The following is a 23393-nucleotide window of genomic DNA, read 5'->3' as shown; positions in this document are numbered from 1 at the left end:
TCAAGCTACTGAGAACCAAAACAGAAAAGTGGTCCTTAGAGGAAGGCAAGGCCAGTGAAACTGTTGGGTCGGCCAAGTGAATCTCATGTTTGCCTTAAGTCAATGAGAAATTACGTAGCCCTAGAGGTTTGTAGGATTTTGCTTTGAGCTGAGATAAGAAATTAATTTTATTCTTCTGACAATAGCAACAACCACCTTAAAATTATTTTAGCCAAAAGCCACAGTTTCCGTTCTGGACTTGCTTTTATTGAGTTGTGTGATTAAAGAAAAGGGATGAGCTTTCCCGGGTGATGTGGAGACCTCTTTGACACAACATTAGGAGCTCTGATTGCTAATCTTGTCTTTAGATTTCCTCAGTTTAGTTCTAGTCAAGAATGGCTCTCTTCCACCTCTCTTTGTCATTTGTTTTATTCTATCTTTTAATCTGTTGAGCAGGAGAACATGAATGGAGGAGAAATGGTAGCAATAGCAGCTAATTAGCACATTTGTTCTACTCAACTCTCAAATGCGAGGACAGGCATTGCTAATTGGTCTCTTGTTTTAACTAAGAAGAACCCATGCTGCAGGGCACCACTACCAATTAATCAGAACCAACTCAAGGAATGAAACTTATTTGTACTTTTATGTTCCTAAGAATAGGGCGACCTATATGTTCCTCATAGGATGCCATCGTAAAGGAGAACCAAGAAGGTCGAACCAATTTGAGCATCTCAATGTATTCTATAATGTCATTTGGCAGCAGTTCGTTAAAAATATCTAGTTTGGTTTTATTTTCTACATAGCTATCGTGATTGAATCATTAGTTAATGTGAAAGATACTAAGTATTACTCATGGATTCTACGGTATTTGCATGATATTATGGATGGGGGATTAATCTACTGCCAAGTGATGTGGATTAATTACTGATATTTTCAGTAACTAATGTGAGTGGCAAATCTCAGAATGCAAGCACAAATGATTGAATCAGCTGCCACACCCCGGGAGAATGTTAAACTTTGTTGAGTGCTCTCCCATTTCCCTCTTTTCTTTTTTTTATTTAAGCTTTTATCTATTTCAGTGTGTTTTTCCAGCTCCCATCAGCTCCAAGTCAAGTAGTTATTTCAATCTAGTTGTGGAGGGCGCAGCTCACAGGCCCATATAGGGATCTAACCAGCAACCTTGTTGTTAAGAGCACCGCGCTCTAACCAACTAAGCTACCAGGCTGCCCCCCTTCTCCCTCTTTTTTTCCTCATCTACTCAGTATATCCAAGAGCTGTTGATGCTCCAAGACCCCCTATGCAGATCTTCTTCTCTGCTCAAATCCCACCAAAGATTTGCTTACTTAACACATAATAATTACTTGGTACTGATAATATGTTACCCTCCTAGGGAAAATGACACATAGGATTTGAGGAACCCAACACATTGGGTCTTAAATATGGAAACTTAGGCACCAACAACAGCTGGTGGGAGAGATCCTTCTGGGGCAGAAGGTTTCTGAGGGCCCCAGAACCACTGCACAGAGGTCACCCACTGAGAAGGATGGTGGCCCTGGATGTGGATGGGAATTATTGACTCAAATGGCCTCTTTGGTTTCAGCATGGAAGGATCCTACAGTACAGCAACCCGTTCATCCTCTTCCTGTTCCTGTTGGCTTTCTCCACCGCTACGATCATGCAGTGTTTCCTGCTCAGCACCTTCTTCTCCAGGGCCAGCCTGGCAGCAGCTTGTAGTGGTGTCATCTACTTCACCCTCTACCTGCCTCACATTCTCTGCTTCGCCTGGCAGGACCGAATGACAGCTGACACAAAGATGGCTGTGGTGAGGGACCGTGGGCTCACTCCTGGCACATGATACAATTGCTCCGAGAGGTCTGTAGCAATCCGAGAGGTTGGCCCGCTCTGTGAAGGGATCTACTTTGCCTTTTGGCTCAAAGGGGTGTAAGGTTCAAAGGCACGGGGCAGAAGTGGGGGTGACCTGAGGGTTCCTCACCACCAATCCTGCTTGATTAGTCTGCCCTGGGAAGTAATTGAAAACCAGTTCAGCTCATAGGTCCCTTTGTGTGTCCACAAGAGGAAAACATCCAGGCCCATTTCACTCAGTTTTCTTTTCCTAGCATTTGAGAATATTCAGAAGGAAGGGAGGTTGTCCCACTAACTATTTGGTCCATGACTTAAATCCATGACTGTACAGTTCCCTGAATTAAAAGGTTTTGTTTCTCTGCAAAAGCACTTACTTCAGTTGGGGCAGCCCTACCAGTGCACGCAGAAAGGGATGCAGAAATGAGCTAGTCTAGAGTCAGGCCCTCTTGCTGGGGGAGGTGTCAGAAATTGATTTTTGATTGCCCAAGAGAGCCTTAGTTCACGATTCCCAAGCACCACTGTCTTTTTCTCCAATTGTTTTCAAATAGGCCATTTCCACCCCTCCCGCCTCCCCTCCCCCCATTAACCTGTGGGATGCAGTTGGAGCTTGTCCACAATTCTCTGTGCAGTGGAGTCCAGAAAGGACTACCACCTGCTTCTGGTTAAGGAAAGATCTAAGGTCTAAGTTGTTCTCACATTCAAACTTATTTGGCTCCAGAGCTGCCAGGGCATCTGCCTTTTATTTCTCATGTTAAATAAGAAACTAATTGCTACTATTTATAGCACCCAGTTTTCTAAAATGATCACAATGGGCTAGTAGCAAGAAATTCTTCCTCTGCCTGGGGAGAGCGGGACAATCTGATACACTGTGTAGATGGCCAGTCCTGTGAGGCCACAGCTGGCTTCTTGTGTGTGTGGATCCACCAGGAAGCAACAGTTCTGGCAACTGTGGTCCAAGGCTGGGCTGAGATTTTAAAAATGATTTTTGTGAACATATAGGTAAAGAATCCCTTCTTTTTGCAGAGAGACACTCTGAACCCTCCTTGGGGTCCTCTAAACTGTGGGGAGACCTCTGAGCAGAGGAAATGGGAAGAGCCCATCTCTCTGCCTGTGCTTCCGTGCTTTCTGTCAGGTCAGGGGCCACCCATGAGATGTGGCTGGGGATCTTCCTCTTCAGACATCTTTCTGCATGCTACCTGTTCAGTTGACTTGTACTCTCCACAGAGAACATAAAACAGTGATTGTTCCCAGTCTGAAAATGGGAAAAACTGAGGCTCTTCTGGCCTTTCTGACAGACCTCAGGAGGTCATGAGACCGTCCCCTGCGTGACTCCCTAGCCTGCCCTAGAAAACTGATGACTTTGTGGACCCTTTGAATAGGATTCTCACAAAGCATCTCAACTTAGCTTCTTTGTTCTGCCAAGAACTGTGTGATCTTAAGAAAGAGGTAGAAAGAAGTGGGAAAGATAGGTCGGTGAACACGAGGACCCTCGGCCCTTTCATGTGTTGTGCTTATTATATTTGTCCTCCCTATTACACTACTGTGTTCCATTGAGCAGATGAGAGGTGGCCCCGTGGGTAGTGGGCAGGGGTCTCTGAGACCTCAGAGGCATTCCTAGAATTCTCTTCCTGTGGGAAGACTGCCTTAACCTCTCCCTGGGGTGGCTTTACACCTGGGCACAATGTGCACCCTGTTTTGTCCCTCCTTCCTACCTGTGAGCCTTTGGGTGTCGTTGGGTTGGGTTAGAAACCCTCTGCTCATTTTGGACACTCTTTGCCCCACTGCAGAGCCTGCTGTCTCCTGTGGCATTTGGGTTTGGCACTGAGTACCTGGCTCGCTTTGAGGAGCAAGGCCTGGGGCTGCAGTGGAGTAATATCGGGAACAGTCCCATGGAAGGGGATGGATTCAGTTTCCTGATGGCTGTGAAGATGATGCTCCTTGATGCTGCTCTGTATGGCTTGCTTGCCTGGTACCTTGACCAGGTGTTTCCAGGTAATTGTCCCTCTTCATAGCGTAAAGGTATTTGTGTTCTTCATATCTCCAGCCCTCCCCTTTCATCTAGTTTAAATCTCATCCTGTCTAAGCTGCTTCAGTTTGGGCTCTCAGAACCAGCATTTGAAACTGAAATCCAGGAGTCAAAAATCTTTCAGTGGATTCTGTTGGTTCCACATTAGAAATAGATCCAGAATCGGAACGCTTGTCACACCTCTACACAACCTTTCAGTCCAAGCCTCCTCCTTCCACTGTCACCTCCTGCCAGTCTGTTCTCTTCACTGTAGTCAGAGATCCTTTCATATTCTCAGTCAGACAGTGTCACCGTTCTGTTCAAGTCCCTCCAGTGGCTTCTCCTCTTGTTCAGAGTAATTCCAATGTCCCAAGGCTGGCCTGCAAGATGCTTCATTATCGGCCTCCAACTATCTTCCTCATGTCCTGTCCCCCCATGTTTCTCTGCTCCAGCCACACTAGCCTCCTTACTGATAGTTCTTCACTCAACTGAGTTTATTTCCTCCTCAGGACCTTTGCACATGCTGTTCTCACTGCCTGGAGCATGTTTACACACACACACACACACACACACACACACACACACACCTCTGCAGGCTTGCTTCCTCATTTTGTTCAGGTCTCTGTTCAAATGTCATTTTATCACTGGGATCTTTCCAGACTGAAATGTCTAAATCCCTATACAAATAACATTCTTTTAATGCTCCTGTCCCCTTATTCCTTTTTTTTTTTAATCACCATCTGACGTGACATTTCTTCATGCGTTTGTTTATTGACTCTATGCCTAGTAGAACCTGGGCCCATGAGAGCAGGCCCACGGTCTGTTTTGTTCACTGTTATAATTTCAGTGCCCAAAGTAGTGCCTGACTTTTGGTGGGTAAATATCCGATTCATCTGCAACATGGAAAATCAGCTCTTAAATCAAAATGGGCTATTTGCATACTTTTGGATTTGCTGTGTAGAAATCAGATTTTCCTTCGAATTAGTCTTTCCTGGTAGCTAGAGACGTCCCACCTCCATCTGATGGTCTCCAAGCCAACCAACAGCCACCTTGTGCCCTGGCGTCCTTGGCTGGCTCTCGACACCGTGGCTGGGAGCTGGCAGGGGAGAGAGAGGCTGGGTCTGGTCCCTGGAAAGGGATGAACTCACAGCTCTAGATCATCTCAGGGCAGCCTGTGCTGGCAGAAATATGTCGGCAGCAAGCCTGAAATAGGGGAAAGATCACTAGGCTGAGTCAGGAGGCCAGGGTTTGGATCCTCGCTGTGTGACTGTATTAGTTTCCTGGGGTTGCCATAACAAAGAATCACAAACTGTGTGACTTAAAACAACAGAAATTTATTATCTCATAGTTCTGGAGGCTAGAAGTCCCAAGTCAAGGTGTTGCCAGGGCCACATTCCCTCTGAAACATACAGGGGAGAAAGGATCCTTCCTTGCCTCTTCCTAGCTTCTGGTGGATTCTCAGCAGTCTTTGGCATTCCTTGGGTTGTAGATGTGTCACTCCAGTACCCCATCTTCACGTGATGTTCTCTCTATGTGTCTGTCTTCACGTGGCCATCTTCTAATAAGGGCACCAGTCATACTGGATTAGGGGCCAGTCCTACTCCTGTATGACTTAATCTCCTCTAATCACATCTGCAACGACTCTATTTCCAATAAGGCCACAATTCTGAGGTTCTAGGAGTTAGGACTCTGGTGTCTTTTTTTTCTGATACCACTTCTGATACTAAATGTATCACTTTTCCCAACACCAGACAATTCTCCGATATCAACTGGTGTCCAACAATTCAGTTCAGTTCTGACAGTAACTGACCAGCATTAGTGCTGACCCCCCAGGTTCAGTCCCACAAGACTGCTCACATGTCAGATGCCAGCTGCACATTCAGTGCCCAGGCTACCCACACTTGTGTTCAGCTGACGACAAATTCAGAGGTTCTCACAAACCCCCATCAGGTTCACTAATTCACTAGAACAACTCACAGAACTCAGGAAAGTGCTTTACTTACAATGACAATGTTATAATGAAGAATACTACCCAGGAACAGCCAAAGGGCACAGATGTGTAGGGTGAGGTACGGGAGGGGTGATGTGTGCAGCTTCTCTACCCTCTCCAGGGGCATCTCTACCCTCTCCTGGCACCTTGACATGCTTACCATCGGGGAAGCTCCCTGAATCTCCCTGTCCAAGTTTTTATAACCCCATCTTCTATCCCCCTCCCCTCCCCAGGGGTGGGAGGGGGTGAGGCTCAAAGTTCCCATCCTCTTTTTACAAGCTCTGACTTCCTGGTGACCAGACTCCATCAAGAAGCTATCTAGGGTACCCATGGAGTCACATCATTAGCATAAATTCAGGTGTGGTTGAGAAAGGGGCTCATTATGAGTAACAGAAGGCAATCCTATCACTCAAGAAAGTCTCAGGGTTTTAGGAGCTCTATGCCAGAAACTGGGGACAAAGACTAAGTGTGTTTTGTATTCTACCACAGACCTCAACATAACCATGTTGAGGGTGGGGGGCAGACAATTCAACCCATAACAGTGACTTTGAGCAATACATTTGACTTTTCCCAGCCTCAGTGTTTTTTTCACTGGCCATTACAAGGAGATGTAATAGGTAAAAACCAGTTGGATTAAGAATGAAATTCATGCACAATTCAAGAGCTTATTTTAGCCAAGCTAAAGCTTTCGTTTGTTCGACAACCACGTACTGAGCAGCACTTGTGTGTTAGCTCAACACCAAGTTCTGGGAAAAGGTGGAAAAGACAGAACCAGGCCTGCCTTGGAGGAGCTTACAGTTCAACCGTGGCCATAAAACATGGGGTAACTATTAAATAAGCAAAGGCAGTGTTCTTGCAAAATCAACGTTTTATAGGGAGCAAAGCTTGCTAAGCAAACTGGGCTAGAAACCTGGCAGTCTTTTCCTTGAAACCCAGATCATTCCAGCAGAATGGGGTGCTTAAATCAGTGGTATCAGAACCAGATTACCTGCGTTATAATTCCTGCATTTCTATTTAAGTAGCTGTGACCTTGGGCAGATGATTCAAACTCAGTGTGGCTCGGTTTCCTAATCCACAAGAATACTGCTATTACCTATCTCCTAGGGTTGTTTTGAGGATAAATTATTTAATCCTCATGGAAAGCACTTATAGTAATACCTGATACAGAAAGGGCATCTAACAAACGTCATCATTATTATTATCTGGTAATTGTTGAAAAGGTCGTGATTAAATTCTTTAATAAAATGTTTTCTTAGAAAACTAATGTCAACAAGTCTTGCTATCGCTGGTCCCACCCAAAGCAACATGACCTTTTGAATTACAATATGTTGGAAGGAGTAAGTAGTCTTTGTGGTATCCCATGAATAGCCGTGCAATGGCTTATGCAGTGTAAATATCTATGGTGACAATTTGAGGTTCAGATAGATAAATTCTAGATTTTATAGAACTGTCATAATGCAGGATGACTTGGACTTTTTCTCTTTATTTGCCTGTCTATTTTTTAGGGGACTATGGAACCCCACTTCCTTGGTACTTCCTATTACAAGAGTCCTATTGGCTTGGTGGTGAAGGTGAGTATTTTTAATTTAATTTTTTTTTTAATTCCCCAAACTTTAATGTTTGAAACTAGCTTCTTTGCCTATGTGTGGGATATGCATGGATTACACAAGTGGCTCTTCTGTCAAGTGTTTGATTCCTGATTACTCTGCTGCCTCCTGGGAGCTCTGCCACCATCCAGCCTCCGGGAACCCAACTTTGGTGAGTTGCTGGGCATTGACAGATCCTGTGTCCTGTACAGCTTGTGCCCAGTGGATTAAGTTGCCCCAGTAAAATAAGGCCAAACCACTGCAGGGTGCAATTGATTTTTGCAGCTTCTCAATTTAAAGCAAAGAGATCCACAGATTCCTGAAAGAAAATTTGCACTTATCTTCTGCCTCCCCTTCTGTTGTTTTTTTAAAATTATTATTATTTTTATTTCTCTCTACCTTTTCAACATATAAATTAATTCATTCTCTTAAGGTAAGGACCCAGCCAGAGGCTGGGTCAAATTCCCAGAGGATCCCTTTGTATTGAGCTTTGTGGTGGCTAGGGAAGGTTAAAAGGCCATTTGCCCAGAATGCATCTTAGATAAAATTTACCTTTCTACTAAACAGGACAGGAGGCTGAGGGAGAGTTCTAGAAGTGGGGGAAAACCACAGATTCTATAATGAGGTATGAGAAGGCAGACAAATTCCTGACCTGAGAGCTGGGGACTCCCCTGAAGCTGAGAGGTTCTGGAAACAAACTTTCCAATCTGTTTGTTCCTCACCTACTTACTTTTTCCTTTGTATCATTGGGCTTGGGCCAGGATTTATCCTTTAAGCACTTAGAAGTTAGATGTTTGTTTTCTCTAGGGGATTAACCTAGGGCCTTTAAAAAGGCTTGGTGGGTTTTTTCTTTTCTTTTTTTTTTTTCAATGATTCAAGCAAACAACACTTCAACAGCTCAGTATTTTTCCATTACATTGGTTTGTCTGTCTTGTCTATCTATAAACTTTTAAATTTCTGCTATAATAAAGTTATAATCCGTCATAAATGGGGATTTTCAGCACAAGAGTGTGTCCCTGGAATTTTTCTAATTTCAATACTGTTTCCCCGAAAATAAGGCCAGATCTTATATTAAGTTTTGCTCCAAAAGACACATTAGAGCATATTTTCAGGGGATGCCTTATTTTTTCATGTACAACAATCTACATTTATTCAAATATAGTCATGCCATCTTCTTCTGGAACATCATCATAACATGCTGAATGCGTCCATCTGGCTGACAATCTTAACTGGGGCTTATTTTCGGGGTAGGTCTTATTTTCAGGGAAACATGGTTTATTCATTGACTATTATGCCCAGATATTGTGGGTGTTTTATTATTTTTCTTCTCTACAATCTCAGCAGATACACTGCCTCTCAAAAAAAAAAAAGTAAATTTAAAAAAATCTTAAGACAAATGTGCTCCTTCAAAAATGAATCACATATTGTTGCCAACAGGAGCCAAATATTTTTCACCTGTCTCACAGGCTAGACTCAAATAGATTCCTCAAGTCTCTCTAAAATCAAAAAAGAGCTGAGTTTCTCCACCTAACCCCCTCCTTTCACAGATTAAGAAATGGAACCCAAGAGTCATCCAGTGTTCTGCCCAAGCTCCCATCGGTCACTTGGGACAAAATCTGGAACTGGGACCCACTTTCTGGACAAGGAACTCACTCCAATGACTAAACTATCAGAATATTTCCCCCTGCTATTTTATTGCATGTTAGTACAATGTAATAGCTAATAAAGTGATCAAAGATCTGTGGGCAATAGATTTAAAAATCATTTAGGAAGCACAAGTGGAAATACTGGAGGGGGCGGGTCCCTGGTCACCGGGCTCATTACTTGCCATTCCAGCACACATCCTGCAAATCTACTGAGAGCAGCGTGGACAGAGAGGTCCTGACAGCTGCTGCATTCAAACCTCATCCTGCCCAAGTGGGTGCCCTCGAGGCCGGAGGGTTAATGCTTGGAGACAGCGTTTTCCTTCTGCCCTTGCGATCCTCTCTGGCTGACTTGCTCTCCTGCTTCTCTTCCCCTTCCAGGATGTCCTGATGTCCTTTTAAACCAAATGGCAAGGTTACAAAAAAATGCCTCTTGTGTGTGTGTGTGTGTGTGTGTGTGTGTGTGTGTGGCATGTGTGTGTTTACACCATACTTCATAATTTGTGCGAACCTGTACCTCAACCATGCTTAGCTGTGATGTTAATCCCAAAATATTTGACTGTCCATAAAAGTGGATTTCTCAGGTAAATCATTTCTCAGTCTGTAAATTAAGCTGGCTGCCCATCATATCACCTTGCACGCACTTTTACTCAAGGTTTACTATGACTTTGACATGTTTGCGATGGCAGTGAAAAGTATTGTTGTTGAGCTAAGGAAAAGTAAACCATTTCAAATTCAATTTTGGTTTTGTTAGTTTTTAAAAATCACAATTTCTGACATTGTGACCCCCTCCTGGCATGTTAAAAGGATGAGGTGAAACTCCTGTTATAAAACTCCCTCTGGGCCGGGCAAAGGTCACACAATCCAGCCTGCTAGGGGCATCGCCGGCCACTTTCAGAACCTCACAGACCCACAGGCCAGAGGTTGATGGGACCAGCTTGTGCCTGGTCCCTGGGAGTGCTGACTTGGCCTTTTGAGGGAACTATGTTTTCCAGTTATGGTAGGAAACTGCTATCGCCTGTCCTCCCCTCCTTTCCTGCCATTACTGACTCACAGCTCTCACCAGGGGAGTAACAGTGGCTTCTGGTTGGTGCAGGGTGTTCAACCAGAGAAGAAAGGACCCTGGAAAAGACAGAACCCATAACAGAGGAAATGGAGGACCCAGAGCACCCAGAAGGAATACATGGTAAAAACCTCAGTCAAGAACGCAGAGGCAAGGAAAAGGCTCGGGATGCTGCAAAGGGCCTGAGCAAAACTGGGGCGAAATGGAACCCAGGAAACTGACTCTCTCTGTTGACAAGGGTTAAACCTGGTAGCTTCTTTAGGGTCCAGCTGCACGTGCGTGGAATGAATGGGCCAGCCAGACATTAACGCATATTTCCTGGAGAAAGCAAATACCAAGTATGTGGTGTGTTTGTGCCCTTGTTAGGCAAATCCCAAGTGAGTTGCACAAATGTGCTGACTTCCGAGGATTTAGCAAGAACAATAACTTGGGTCACTGGGACTTAAGGCGGATATGAGCTATAAGGAAAGACAAAAATAAATGCTTCTGTGCACAGGGGGAAAGAGACTGTAGTACTGCTGACTTCACTCGTGGTTTACAAATCTAAGAAGCCCATTCATTCAAGCCATCAAAAGCCCTTCCTGACCATAGAGGTTACCTAATGATTCCTGAACTGATGAAGTAGGTTTGCAAGTGTTTCCCTGGCCTTTGCTCCCCTTGGCTTCCCTCGTGAATCAGTGCTGTACTGTTTCCCCCCACGTTCTCCATGCATTTCCCTGTGGATGCTAAAATGCTGTCCTCACCCTGGCTTTAGAGAAGGAGCCTAGCCTCCGGACTTTGCCCAGCGTCGTATGAGAGGGTCCGGCCTCCGTGCCCATCCCAGGTGCCATTTCACAGAGCTGAGGTTAGGGGCCTGCAGATCCTCAGAGAAGTGGTTTGCGGCCTGCAGTGCCTCTGGGAAGACCCTTCTCCCAGAATGGCATTCCAAGGCTGAAAATCAGAGCATTGGCGCTGGTCCCATCTCTCTGTTCTAGGCAAGGCCAGGAGGCACAGAGAGAAGAACCACTGGGATGTTTTTCTCAGGGGAATACTTGCTCGCATTATAATACTAAGATGACAAGTAGTGCTGTGCAGAGTGAACTGAAGCAGGGAGAGATTAGAGGCCAGGAAGAGGGTGATATCACGGTCATGAGGGTCTGCAGTGCAGGGCAATGTGGGGGTAGAAAAGTGGAGGGGTTGAGTTTGAGGGACAGTGATGAGGATGAGTGGGCTGTCCTACCCACTTAATTGGAGAAACTCTGGAGTCTGAGGAGCAAGAAGTCAGCTTTAGTCAAAGTTGCCTCGAAGGTTTGAGCGAAGGTGACCAAGAGAAAAGCAGATCCAAGAAGGAAACTGTTGTTTTGGGAAGAAGATGAGGAGCTTGAACTGCTGCCAGAAATCCATGAGGAAATACCCCACAGACTGCTGGAAGTGAGGGCCTGGGGCTGAAGCCTGAGTTTAGGGCCGACTCTCCATATAGACAGTGAGTACGTTCTGAGTTTGAATCCCAGCTCTGACACTGATGAACCTTGTGACTTTGATTGGACACTTGATGCCTCTGTGTCTTAGGTTTCTTAACCTATAAAAATGGGCATAATATCTACCCCATAGGGCTGTTCAAAGGGTGAAATGAGGTCATCTATATAAAGCACTCAAAACAGTGCCTAGCACATCGTAACTGCTCAACAAATGTTAGGTACTATTGTTACTAATATTATTCTGTAGTTGTTCTGATAAAGGTCATAGCTAAAGCCATGGGGACAGGTGAAATTATAGGCAGAAGACAAAGGTCTGAAGAAAGAATTTGGGGGTATTAAGACGTCATATTTACCTCATGTTCATTTGTTTCCCTCCAAGACTCCTTCTTTGAACGTGAGCTTCCAGGCTTGGTTCCTGCGGTATGTGTGAAGAATCTGGTCAAGATTTTTGAGCCCTGTGGCAGGCCAGCCGTGGACCATCTTAACATCACCTTCTATGAGAACCAGATCACTGCATTCCTTGGTCACAATGGATCAGGAAAAACCACCACCTTGTAAGTCTTCAGGCAAAGAGGCTGGCTGGCCATTCCATCCTGTCATTTTCTGATTCCATTCTTTTCCTATTAGCTGTATTCTACTCTTTCCCAGTGAATTTTAGTGACAAAAATGTGCTCTATATTTGTGTCCCACTTCAGTATTCAATGCTCCCTCACATATATTGTTTTATTTGATCCTTACAAGAAGTTGGAGAGGGAGGTGAAGTACGTTTATTGCCCCCTTTGTGTGCCAGGGAAGTGGACATTAGAAAGGTGAAGTGACTTTCCCCGAGGCCACCAAATCATAATGGTTCAGTGGGGGCAAGAGCCAGGTCCTTCCACAATTATCTCTGGTCTCTGACACTGCAAGCGTATTCCCCCACCCCCCACCTCTCCAATGTTACTATCATGGATGGAAGTGATAAAATCATCATCTTCACCATCATATACACTCAGCCTGTAAATTCTACTTATTTTCAAAGAGCGTATGTTTCCTACCTATGAGGGTTGGTGGTAGTTCTGGAGAAAGTAAAAAAGTTGCAGTCTCTAGAGGGCTAATAACCTGGTGATTGAAGGCCAAGTTCAGGGACGATGAAGACTAGACATAGGCCCCTCTGCTCAGGAAGCTTCCTTCCCTTTGCTAAGGGACCTGAGCGCCATCTGCTGAGAAGGAGAACGTAGACAGCTAAGGTTTCCCAAGGAGCAGCAGAGGCGGCCCTCTCAAGGGATAGGGAACCCATGTGATACGCAGTCTTCAAGTCCTTTGGCTTCTTTCAGAGCCCCAGGAAGGAACAGCAGTGTACACCCTGCGCTGGAATGTTCTCCGAGGGCGGTTCAGCGTGAATGGAATGTGGGGCTGGTGCCATTATACTTGGTTCTGTTTCCCTCTAGTGGTTGATCAACAGAGATTTCAGCTTTTAAATACAAATTCAGATAGCCTGAGATAGTATCTGAACTCAGGGACAGAGCTAGGTGGGGCAGCACTAAGTCCGTCTCATTTCTCTCCTTGTTGACAAATATGGTCAGGGAGCCTAAAGCTCCATCGAGGACCCCAAGGCTTCTCACAGGCAAAGACATTACTTCATCGACTGCTGAAATGCAACTTCCCCTGGGGGTTGAAACACAATGTTGAATAAAAAGAATATTTTTGAGTTTTGCTTTATTGCTGGCACTGTTCTCGGTGCTTTTTGGGTATAAACTCATTTAATTCTCACAACAACCCCATGATGTGGCATCATTATCTCTCATTTTACAACAACAACAAAAAAGACAAACATTACTATTGGGTTCTTTATGCTTTGGATCCAAAGATGATATTGCTGGTTGTAATTCTCATGCCTGGCTTCAATCAATTAATCAGCAAATACATATTGAATGGCTGGGCTTCTCATTAAGACCCTCCCTCTATGTTTTATAATGGTGACATCAGGCAAAGCATCGCCCCATGCACTGAATACCTTTCATGGAGTCCCTAGAGCACCAGGAGCTGTTGGTTCCCCACAGCTAATGATGGTTTGGGTTCGATTGTGACTGGGGTGCTCCTAAGGGCCATCCTCTCTGACACTGACTTCTGTGTTCGGCAGGTCCATCCTGACGGGTCTTTTGCCACCGACATCAGGGACTGTGCTCATTGGGGGAAAGGACATTGAAGCCAACCTGGATACAGTCCGGCAGAGCCTTGGCATGTGTCCCCAGCACAACGTCTTGTTCCACCAGTAAGCAGGACAGGAATTGAGACCCTCCCCAAGCCTTGTCCCCGCCCTGCCCTGCAGCACACATGTTCTCTAGAGGCCCACCTCAGGGATGCCAGCTCTGGGAACAGGAGGCAATACGCTTACTGGGTTTTCCCCATGTTCAAGGTCCTTTGTACTGCTTGCCAAGAGAGGTGTCCCTCAGAGCATGGGACTGTGCCTGTGGGGCTCAGAGAAGCTGAGGTGCCCCCCTCAGAAGAGTGATACCCCTTTTCTCTGACAGGGTGGCCAGCCCTTGGGCCCCTTGCTCAGCCCTGAAGTACTCCCTCTCAGGGACCAAGAGAGGAGATCATTGTTCCTTTTCCCTCTTAAGCTAGACACTAAAAACTGACTTTTTCAGGAAGATTTTCAGTTGCTTCCCCTCCCCCCCAAATGTTTATTTCTTATCTAAAAAGTTATATATAATCACTGAAGAAAGGAAGAAAGGACATATAGATTAAATGAAGAAATCAAAAGTCGCCTGTAATTTCACCACCCAGAGATAACCACTATTAATACCTTGGTATATAATTTTTCTGAACTTTCTCTTGTGCATGGATAGATATACATATATATTTTAAAATTATACAAGACAGTAAAACGCTACAAATAATTTTGTAGCCTCCCATTTTTTAAAAAAGCGTGATTGCATTTTTAAACTAAGATGTCATGAACATCTTTTCATGTCATTATACATTCTTCTATAAAATACTTTTTTTAATGTTTATAGACTATGCTGTTGTATAAAGGTACTACTTAAGCTGTCCCCTCTTATTAGCTATTTCAGCTGGGTCTGTTTTTGTTTTGTGTTTGTATGGTAAATCACGCCATGACGAACATCTTGATTGCTAAATCTTTGCGCTTAGCTATTTCTGCAGGGTAAATTGTAGAAGTGGAATTGCTGAGCCTGTTGCCTTTCTTCTTGCTCCATCCCCATAGTCTCACGGTGGCTGAACACATCCTGTTCTATGCCCAGCTGAAAGGGAAGCCCTGGGATGCAGCCCAGCGGGAGATGGAAGCCATGTTGGAGGACACAGGCCTCCACCACAAGAGGAATGAAGAAGCTCAGGACCTCTCAGGTGCTTGGAGTCAGAAAAAGACAAGACTGCTGATGGCACGTCCATTGTTTCCCAATGCACAGAACTCGCGTGCGTGCACGTGTGTGTGTGTGTGTGTGTGTGTGTGTGTGTGTGTGTAGGCTTATAACCGGAAATTTCCTAAGAGTTGGAATATCTCTCTAAACTTATTCTGAGCATCTATGAGCACCGCCCTCCCCATCATTTCCCACGTGGAACATAGCAGCCTGGGCTACATTTGTTCTGATGTTTATGTGTTTGAATTAAAAATGTGAGAACAGCCTTCAAAAGTTCTCATCCTAAGAGGAAGGGGTTGCCCTTTCTGCATTTAAAGAGACCTGTACACCACTAGGGTTTGAATGCTGTATAAACATATAAGGGGGCAGCGTCAAACCACTGCCCGACTACAGCACCCCCCATTTACGCTGCCTGTCCAGGGCCTTTTTCATCCTGCCCTCCACGGCCCCTGTGACACCCCCTACCTTGTGCCTCTAGGTGGCATGCAGAGGAAGCTGTCCGTTGTCATTGCTTTCGTAGGAGAGGCCAAGGTGGTCGTTTTGGATGAGCCCACCTCCGGGGTGGACCCCTATTCGAGACGCTCGATCTGGGACCTGCTCCTGAAGTATCGCTCAGGTAATGGCCACTGCTCAGTGCCCTGTGCTCTCACTGAGACTTTATCTATGGTCCCCACTTTCTCACACCTGGCATTTTGAAAGTCAGGATAGTAACAGCCATAACTATACGTAGATGGAGCTCTATCAGTGACTTGGGTGGATCTAAGTTCCCGTGGAAGCCTCCTGCGATTTTTACACAAATGTAAGTAGAGTCAAGGATGGAACAGCCTATTTACCCATGTTTTAGAAAGGTCTCTCAGCTTGCAGCCCTTCTGCCTGGAACAGTGGGTACAGCTCTGTGTGAAATTCCCCTTTGACTAACGGGACCCAAGTCACCTGCAAACATCCCAAGAAGCTCCACAGCTGTCAGATGACCATCCAGGGCTAGGTGTGTGGGCGATATGCCCATATTCAGTGCTCCAGAAGACTACTGCAGATAGAAAGGTCTCAAAATGGGACATTTCGATCTGTATCATGGCACCTTCCAAGCAGAGGGTGCAGATCCAGAAGAGATAGCAAGCGGAGCTGACGGTGGGTTCACTCCTGTGGTCAATTTGCCATCCTGGAATCCCCATTACCATTTTCTTTTAATGACATTTCCAGCTAGTATAAAAGTGTGTGTGTGTGTGTGCACGCGCGCGCATTTTGCAAAGATTATAAATGCTGTGCTTAATGATACAGAGACTATATATAGAGAACTCAGTAGACACTGACAGACAATAATAAATATGTCCCATATATGGTGATTTATTTGAATAAGGTCCTGTGCCTGATGTAAACGTACTGTATGTGACAGCGCTTTACCCCTTGGAGGAGGCTGCACAGTGTTAGCTGTTGTCATTATTATTCTGGTACTCTGGACTTTGCTGCAGAATACTTGCTTTTATTTATTAACTCGCAGTTTATGAACCCATGTAATGGGGAGGTTGCTGTATGTCCTCCCCCATCCAGCCTGGCCCAGACCTGCCGGTGAGTCCCCGACCCCTGCCCTTGCAGGCAGGACCATTATCATGGCCACTCACCACATGGATGAGGCTGATCTCCTCGGGGACCGCATTGCCATCATTTCCCAGGGAAGGCTCTACTGCTCGGGCACCCCTCTCTTCCTGAAGAACTGCTTTGGCACGGGCTTCTACTTAACCTTGGTGCGCAAGATGAAAAGCATCCAGAGCCAGAGAACAGGCTGTGAGGTATGTGTCTGCCAGGGAAAGAGTCCATGCTGGTTGAGCAGGAATGCACAGTGCGGTACTGCCCTTCTGGACATTTCTACCCAAATCAGGCTCCAGCTGGCAGAATCGATCTCTTTGTTTCTGGGGCCATCTGTAGATTTTGATAAACTGACACTCTGAACACTCCTACAGATGCTTTACCCCAAATGAAACCACTAGTTTTAAGTGACCTGAGATTATTGTACTCCAGAATCCTAAATAAACCACGCACGTTGTATGCTGTGACATAGAAGTGAATGTCTTATTCTGCAAGGTTATACTTTTTTAAGGAGAGTGATTGTTTGAGCTTCCGTTTTCCATTCCAACACTTATGTTCCTTAATTAAACCCGAATGCCACTGGCAAATGAAAACCAAGAAAAGGCTTCTTTGAGAACTAAAACCTAAAAACAATAAGCCAAAAAAATACCAACCAGCAGAGACCTCCTCGGCATGTCAGGAGACCCAGGTTCAGATCTGGGCCGCAAAATAGACAAAGTGTGTCATCCAAGGCAAATGACTTAACTCGTGTCATTGTTGGTGTTTTTGCACACAGAAAATAAAACAGATAGTCTCTGCTTCCACTTCTTAGGATTTGGTGAAGACAAATAAGATAAAGTATTATGAATGTGCTCTGGGCTCCTTGAGAATAGTCATCGCTCACATTCAAGTTGTCACAATTACTATATTGTAGCAGCTTTTATGAGTCTGGCCCCTGTCATTTAAGGGTCTGGCTGCTTCTGGGTTTTCCTGCCCTGGGTAGATTTCCACAGCCCAGCCTACATCCATGGGGAGGGCGGGGTAGAATGTCTCGCACAGTCAGACCTACGTCTGTCACATAAGTAATGACAAGCCAAAGGGATCCTTTGAGGTTCTGCTTCTCTCTGTGCCTGACTCACACACTCTGCAGGATAAAATCAAATAGTCGCACCTTTAAAATGCTCCAATGAAGTAATAGATTAAAACCGTGAAGGAAAATGTGTGGACCACACTTGGTGAGAAACAAATAAGGCACGGTGGTGACAGCAGTCGACATCAGGGAGATGCTATCATTGAAGTGACTGGTGTCCATCTGTTGTAGGGGTCCTGCAGCTGTGCCTCTAAGCGTTTCTCCATCAGGTGTCCAGCCCATGTAGATGAGATAACTCCGGAACAAGTCTTGGATGGTAAGGACGGCAGCAGGCAGTCATCTCTTGGTATTGTTGGGTGTGCCTCCTGTTGTCACGCATTTTAATGGGAGCAGAGAGAACACTGTGTGTACTTCTCAAGTCCACGTCATGCATTTGCTTATCTTTTTCTTTGAGCTCCTTTCTCCTCCTCCATTCCCAAAAGGATTTAAAAGTCATGGACCCAAGGCTCTCTCCCTTTAATGAGGCTTCTAGTCTTTGTCACTCTGTGCACTTGACCGTAATTAAGCCTCCATTCCTGGGGTCCTCCTGGCCTGCCCCAGGCCACATTCCAGAGTGCCCGAGAGATGGGCTTCTAAAGATGCCAGGTGGAGCCACGATGCTGCACGGCTCTCACAGTAAACTTTTCCAGAGAGTCAGATTGCACTGAGTGGGTGCCAAGTCTGCGGAATATCGCACATCCCTGTTACCCTCCTAACTTTCCTCTCAATTTACCAGTTTTCCAGCAATTCTTCCTTGGGTTAGGGTGCATTATACCTCCAAAGGGGTGCCCCCACCTCCAGGGCAATGCAGAAGAGAGGCTGTCACTGTAGAAGCATTCTGACCTCAAGGACCCAGAGTGCTTGTCAGAAACTCTTTCCATTCTCCATTAATGCCCACCTCCCAACTCTCCTCTGGACTGTCTTTGCAAATGGAATACCACACACCCCATATACCTAAATATTCATAGGAGCACAATTAAACCTGTAGACTGACCCAGGTTAATGAAGCACGAAAGTATCTGCTTATCAAAGAAAAACAAAGTTTCCTATTTAGCACATTTTTTCCCCTAAATCTGAGGAATATATAAACTAAAATCATGCAAAACAAGAAAATGAGACAATGTTTATGTACTATGCTTTAAATTTGAGGGAAAATGCCCAAAGTCGTATCATATTTACTCTCTTGACCTTTTTTTGCACTGGCGGAACCTGTGGTGAGCATGACACATCCTTTTAGGACAACATTTCTATGTTGTTTTCGTAGCCTGCTTTGCTGTGGGTTCCTCCCTGTTTTCTGAGGTTCCTTCCCAGGACAAATCTTGGTCAGGAAAGTGATAATTTTTCAAAATGAATACTAATTACTGTGGTGTACCAAAGTCAAGTTGGAAACAGAGCCTGCTATCTGGGGTGATTTTTAAAAAAATATTCCTTTATTTCTAAATAAAGTTTTATTTTCTTGGAATAGAATAGGGATGCTATGAATAGTGAGAGGCACAGTAAGTAGTTCTGCCCCAAATCAGAGATCATTCTAATCCCCAGTTCACTCCTGGGAAGACTTTCCCCTCACGTGCATTACCATAACTCACTCACAGCCCTTCCTGGCATACGCTGGCAGCCCTGCTGCCCTAAAGGACCACTTCTGTAGAGGCTGACACACACATCTAAGACACAATTCCTGGGAATCCAGCAGCTTCAGGTTGGATTTCCTTCCTAAGAGAACAATGAACGTGACCCCTAGAGAGCTGTTAGGGCAGAGCTGCTTCCTCACGCAAGGAGCCCTTCGGCCTCTGCATGAAGTCATCTCTGAACGAAAGACAATTGTGTCCAGCTTGCAGGTTTGACATAAAACAAGCCTTCCAGTCCAGGTAGGCAGAAGGATTGGGGTTGAAAGCCACGAAATCCCTCCACATGGGTCATGTCTTAAAGAAAGAAAAGGAACCCACTGGATAATCCTGACCCGTGAAGACTACTTGTGGTAATACACACGAGAGCTGGATTCAGAGCCTCCTAAATCCCTTTACCTTTGACCTGCCTCTCAAGATAATGGGCTAGGGAACTGCCTCTTCAAATGCATGCTTTAAACTTTTTTAAATTAGATTTTTAATTTTAAAGTAACACATGCTTGTGCATAAAACTCAATTCTGACTGTATGCAGGTATGGGGTCAATACTTGATACCGGACACTGCCCCACGCCCCACGCTTTGCAGTCCATGCTCCATCCCCGTGGTCCGTTTCCACAGCTTCCCAACCCCCTTCTTCATTTCCTTTGAGCTGGGCATTACTTTTTTGGTTTGTTTTTTGTGGGGTTTTCTTTGTGTTTTGTTTTTTTTTTGAGGAGGCTGGTGCAGTCACAAGGAAATTGGCACAGTCCTCCAAAAAGTGAGACCAGCCTGGGTGTGTGATTTAGGAAGGGGAATTCTCGCTCAGTTTAGTTACCAGTTCCAGGTATGTGCCTTGGGCAAGTCCCTTATAGCTTGAGCCAGACCAGGAAAATGAAAGCAATTTGACTCAACTCTCAGGCTGTGGTGAATAAAAACAAGCAGCAATAATGACGAGGGCTTTGTTACCTGAGATAATGTTCATCCTAACAATAGCAGCTAATACTCACCTGTGCACCAAGCACAGCATTTTCAATGTCTTATGTATATTAACTCATCTAGGCCTCGTAGATAACAATTAAGTCAATGCCATTATTTTCCCCTTTTCACAGATGAAGAGATTAGGCTATGACCTACCCAATGTTGCATAACTTGTAAGGGACAGAACATTCGATTGAACAAACTGGCACGGAGGTGTTACATGACCTCCCAAGGTTGCACAGCTGGTTAGCGGGGGCACTTTTGTTCCATCTCCCTCTCTCTCCAGTGCCCATCAGAGGGCCAACTAAGCTAAAAACAGACATTGTAGAGTGTCAGCCCTCCAAAAGAGTCACTCCTGAGGAACAAAATGCCCCTTCCTCAAATGGGAGGAGAAAGAAAGTCACAGTGTTCCAGGTTCTAGAAAACAGCGTTGACCTCCGTGCTTCTTCTTGTCCCAGGGAATGTGAATGAGCTGATGGATGTGGTTCGCCACCATGTTCCAGAGGCAAAGCTGGTGGAATGCATTGGTCAAGAACTGATTTTCCTTCTTCCAAATAAGAATTTCAAGCAGAGGGCATATGCCAGCCTCTTCAGAGAGCTGGAGGACACACTGGCTGACCTGGGGCTCAGCAGTTTTGGAATTTCTGACACTCCTCTGGAAGAGGTAAGACAGAGATCACAGCTGGTTTCTGTCAGGTACCAGAAGAGGTCGTTCTTTGTAAAAGTCTCACACTAGAGGGAAGTTTTGTAAAGGCAAAAAGCCATAAGCCCCACCCAAGCATGACAACTATCTTCATGTTTGGCTTACTTTCTCCTGCCCTTTGTCCATATGTACACGTTTTCTTTAGTTGTGGTCACCATGTGCATACACTTTTGTATTTATAGAAGACTGTGGTCTTAGACAAAGTGTCATGATGTGTTTTCTTCTCATTATGAGGCAATACCCCCCAAAATTGAGCTTGGCTTAGGGTTTTCTGAGAGAGGGAATGTCTAAACCAAATTCTTTCTCTTTTCCTTCTTGACAGATATTTCTGAAGGTCACAGAGGATTCTGATTCAGGACCTCTCTTCACTGGTATGGTGCTGGAGTTTGTAGCTTATTCCCTCCCCTAAGTTCTAGCTTGAAAATCTAAGGAAAAATTCATGAAACAGCAAAGCAGATAAACAGTCCTCCGTAATATTTATTTAACCCCCAAATAACAGGCATTTGGCATTCTTGGTTCTTTTGAAGGACAAATGGGGGTAGGTCTGGGAGGGAAGACTGGATGAATCAGACGGGTAGCTCCCCCATCCCTGCGCTTCTTATCCCACTTCCATGTCTCTTGGTCCTGCCACGTCACCATCCTCATCTCCTCCCTCTTATCTCCACCAGGCCTCAGGTTGGCTCCTGTCTGCGTGAGTGATAGCCTGCAGAGTCCTTAGAGATAATGGTGACAGTAAATACAACCCAGATGCCAGCTAGGATCCCCTGACCGCTTTGAGATCAAGATAAAATTATTCTGAACCCTCCCATAGTGCCCTGTGGAAATTTGAAACTGCAAGGAGCATAATTCCGGTGGATTCCGGGGGACTCTCGTCTATATATGGGAACCTCAGTACCATCTAGCCGCGTCTGTGATTTCTACCCAAACCCCCAAGGCACACAGCATTCATGAGTGCAGTAGACTTTACTGTGGAGGGTGGGGGTGGGCAGATGAACATGTAGGAGAAGTTACCTGCCACAGCACTTCAGATGGAACAACAGGCATCCACCCACCCTGATAAAACCATCTCCCTGGCTCCTTTATCCCCATTCGTGTTCCTCTCTCCTGCAAAGCTATGTGGCAATTCTCCTTTGCTGCCTCGGGCTCCTGCCACTGGTTACCTCCCTCTACCCAATGTGGCATATCGCAGTGTTTTCCTATGCAACAACTGTTTCCTCCCTGTGGCATCTCTGGTGCCAGCCCTTGAGATAATATGGTTTTCACTTGCTTCGTAAGTGATTCCAGAAGTTTATTTGTCAGCTATGCCTAGAGCTTCCAATGGTCAAATATTCCAGCCCAGATGTGCTCCATGACCCAGGTAGGTTGTGTGGTAGCCAGAAGAGGTGGCCACCTTGGCAGAGTGGGGAGCGAAGGGCAGTCCTTGGGAGGAAATGGGAGCAGCACACCACAGGGCAGCAGGTTTTCTTCCCAGCTTTGCAGACACAGAAACTGAATTCTCTCGACTCAGCCAAAGTCAAAGACTTACATTAACCAAGATCAGAATGAAAGTATGCTAATTTATATCAGAAGCTCTGCTGGATTCCAGAGTTGGGGCTTTCATCTGCAGAGAATACTTCTTTTTAGTAATTAGGCCTTCTAAGGAGAATGAATTACACATCAGAAGACTGGTCAGCCTGGGCTAGAATGGAATGTTCCAAAGAGATAGTCAAGCATAGTGGTTAAGAATAACCACAAGCATTAAGTCCAAGCTTCATAATTTGCTAACTGAGTAGCTTTGGGTAAATACTTATCTTTGTACTTCAGTTTTCTCATCTGCACAATGAGGGGAATAATATTATTGACCTTTTAGGGTTGTTGAGAGAATTAAATGAGTTAATACATGCCAAGTCTTAACCCAGTATACAATTTCTGATTAAGATTTAACAACACCCTAATTTCAACATTTACAAATCATCTCTTACCTCAAACTTGTATAGCCCTCTATACTTTAGGAAGCACTTAACATGCATTGTTTTATTTGATTGTCACTATAATCTCATGAGGTGGATAAGGCAGGGATTAGCCCTGCCTGGGGGAAACTGAGTTCACACAGCTTGGATGACTTGTTTAAAGTCACAGGCTTCTGAGTCTTGTTCCCTGGTTTCAGCTTTCAAATCTAAGACCCAGGAGACCAACCTCTCACTGTCTTCCAGTTTTCAGATGGCTAAATGCATCTGTTTTGAATTGGCTCAGTTTTAGAGGATGACATTTTCTGATCTAGTCTGCAGAGTCTAAAGGAACCTGTCCACTGGGGTCACATGTTGCATGGTACCAAGAAGGTCAGTGCCACTTCTCAAAGGGATGGCTCACAGCCAGTGACCACTAGAGGGCAGCAGAGTCAGGACAAACTGGGATTCTAATTGTGAACTTGGCTCTGGCTGGGAGAGTGGACTCCAGGCTGGATGGGGGCATCAGGGATAGACATGATAAGAGG

At 45.2% G+C, this 23393-nt stretch overlaps 1 protein-coding gene across 1 annotated transcript in view; it reads left to right on the top strand.

The window, feature by feature from the left end:
• ABCA4 (ATP binding cassette subfamily A member 4) overlaps positions 1-23393 on the top strand; it is a 106250-nt gene that overhangs the window by 50925 nt on the left and 31932 nt on the right. Inside the window, exons 12-23 of the mRNA XM_019752592.2 lie at positions 1580-1801; positions 3630-3834; positions 7343-7408; positions 10163-10252; positions 11966-12140; positions 13706-13837; positions 14792-14931; positions 15424-15561; positions 16539-16732; positions 17830-17914; positions 20676-20881; positions 21243-21291. Of these exons, the coding sequence (XP_019608151.2) occupies positions 1580-1801; positions 3630-3834; positions 7343-7408; positions 10163-10252; positions 11966-12140; positions 13706-13837; positions 14792-14931; positions 15424-15561; positions 16539-16732; positions 17830-17914; positions 20676-20881; positions 21243-21291 (1702 nt within the window). The remainder of the gene's footprint in view (positions 1-1579; positions 1802-3629; positions 3835-7342; positions 7409-10162; positions 10253-11965; positions 12141-13705; positions 13838-14791; positions 14932-15423; positions 15562-16538; positions 16733-17829; positions 17915-20675; positions 20882-21242; positions 21292-23393) is intronic.

This window comes from Rhinolophus sinicus, linkage group LG06 (genome assembly GCF_036562045.2).
Source record: "Rhinolophus sinicus isolate RSC01 linkage group LG06, ASM3656204v1, whole genome shotgun sequence".
Classification (NCBI taxonomy): Eukaryota; Metazoa; Chordata; class Mammalia; order Chiroptera; family Rhinolophidae; genus Rhinolophus; species Rhinolophus sinicus.
The sequence above is the reverse complement of the archived record's forward strand: the minus strand, read 5'-3'. Positions and strand labels throughout refer to the sequence as shown.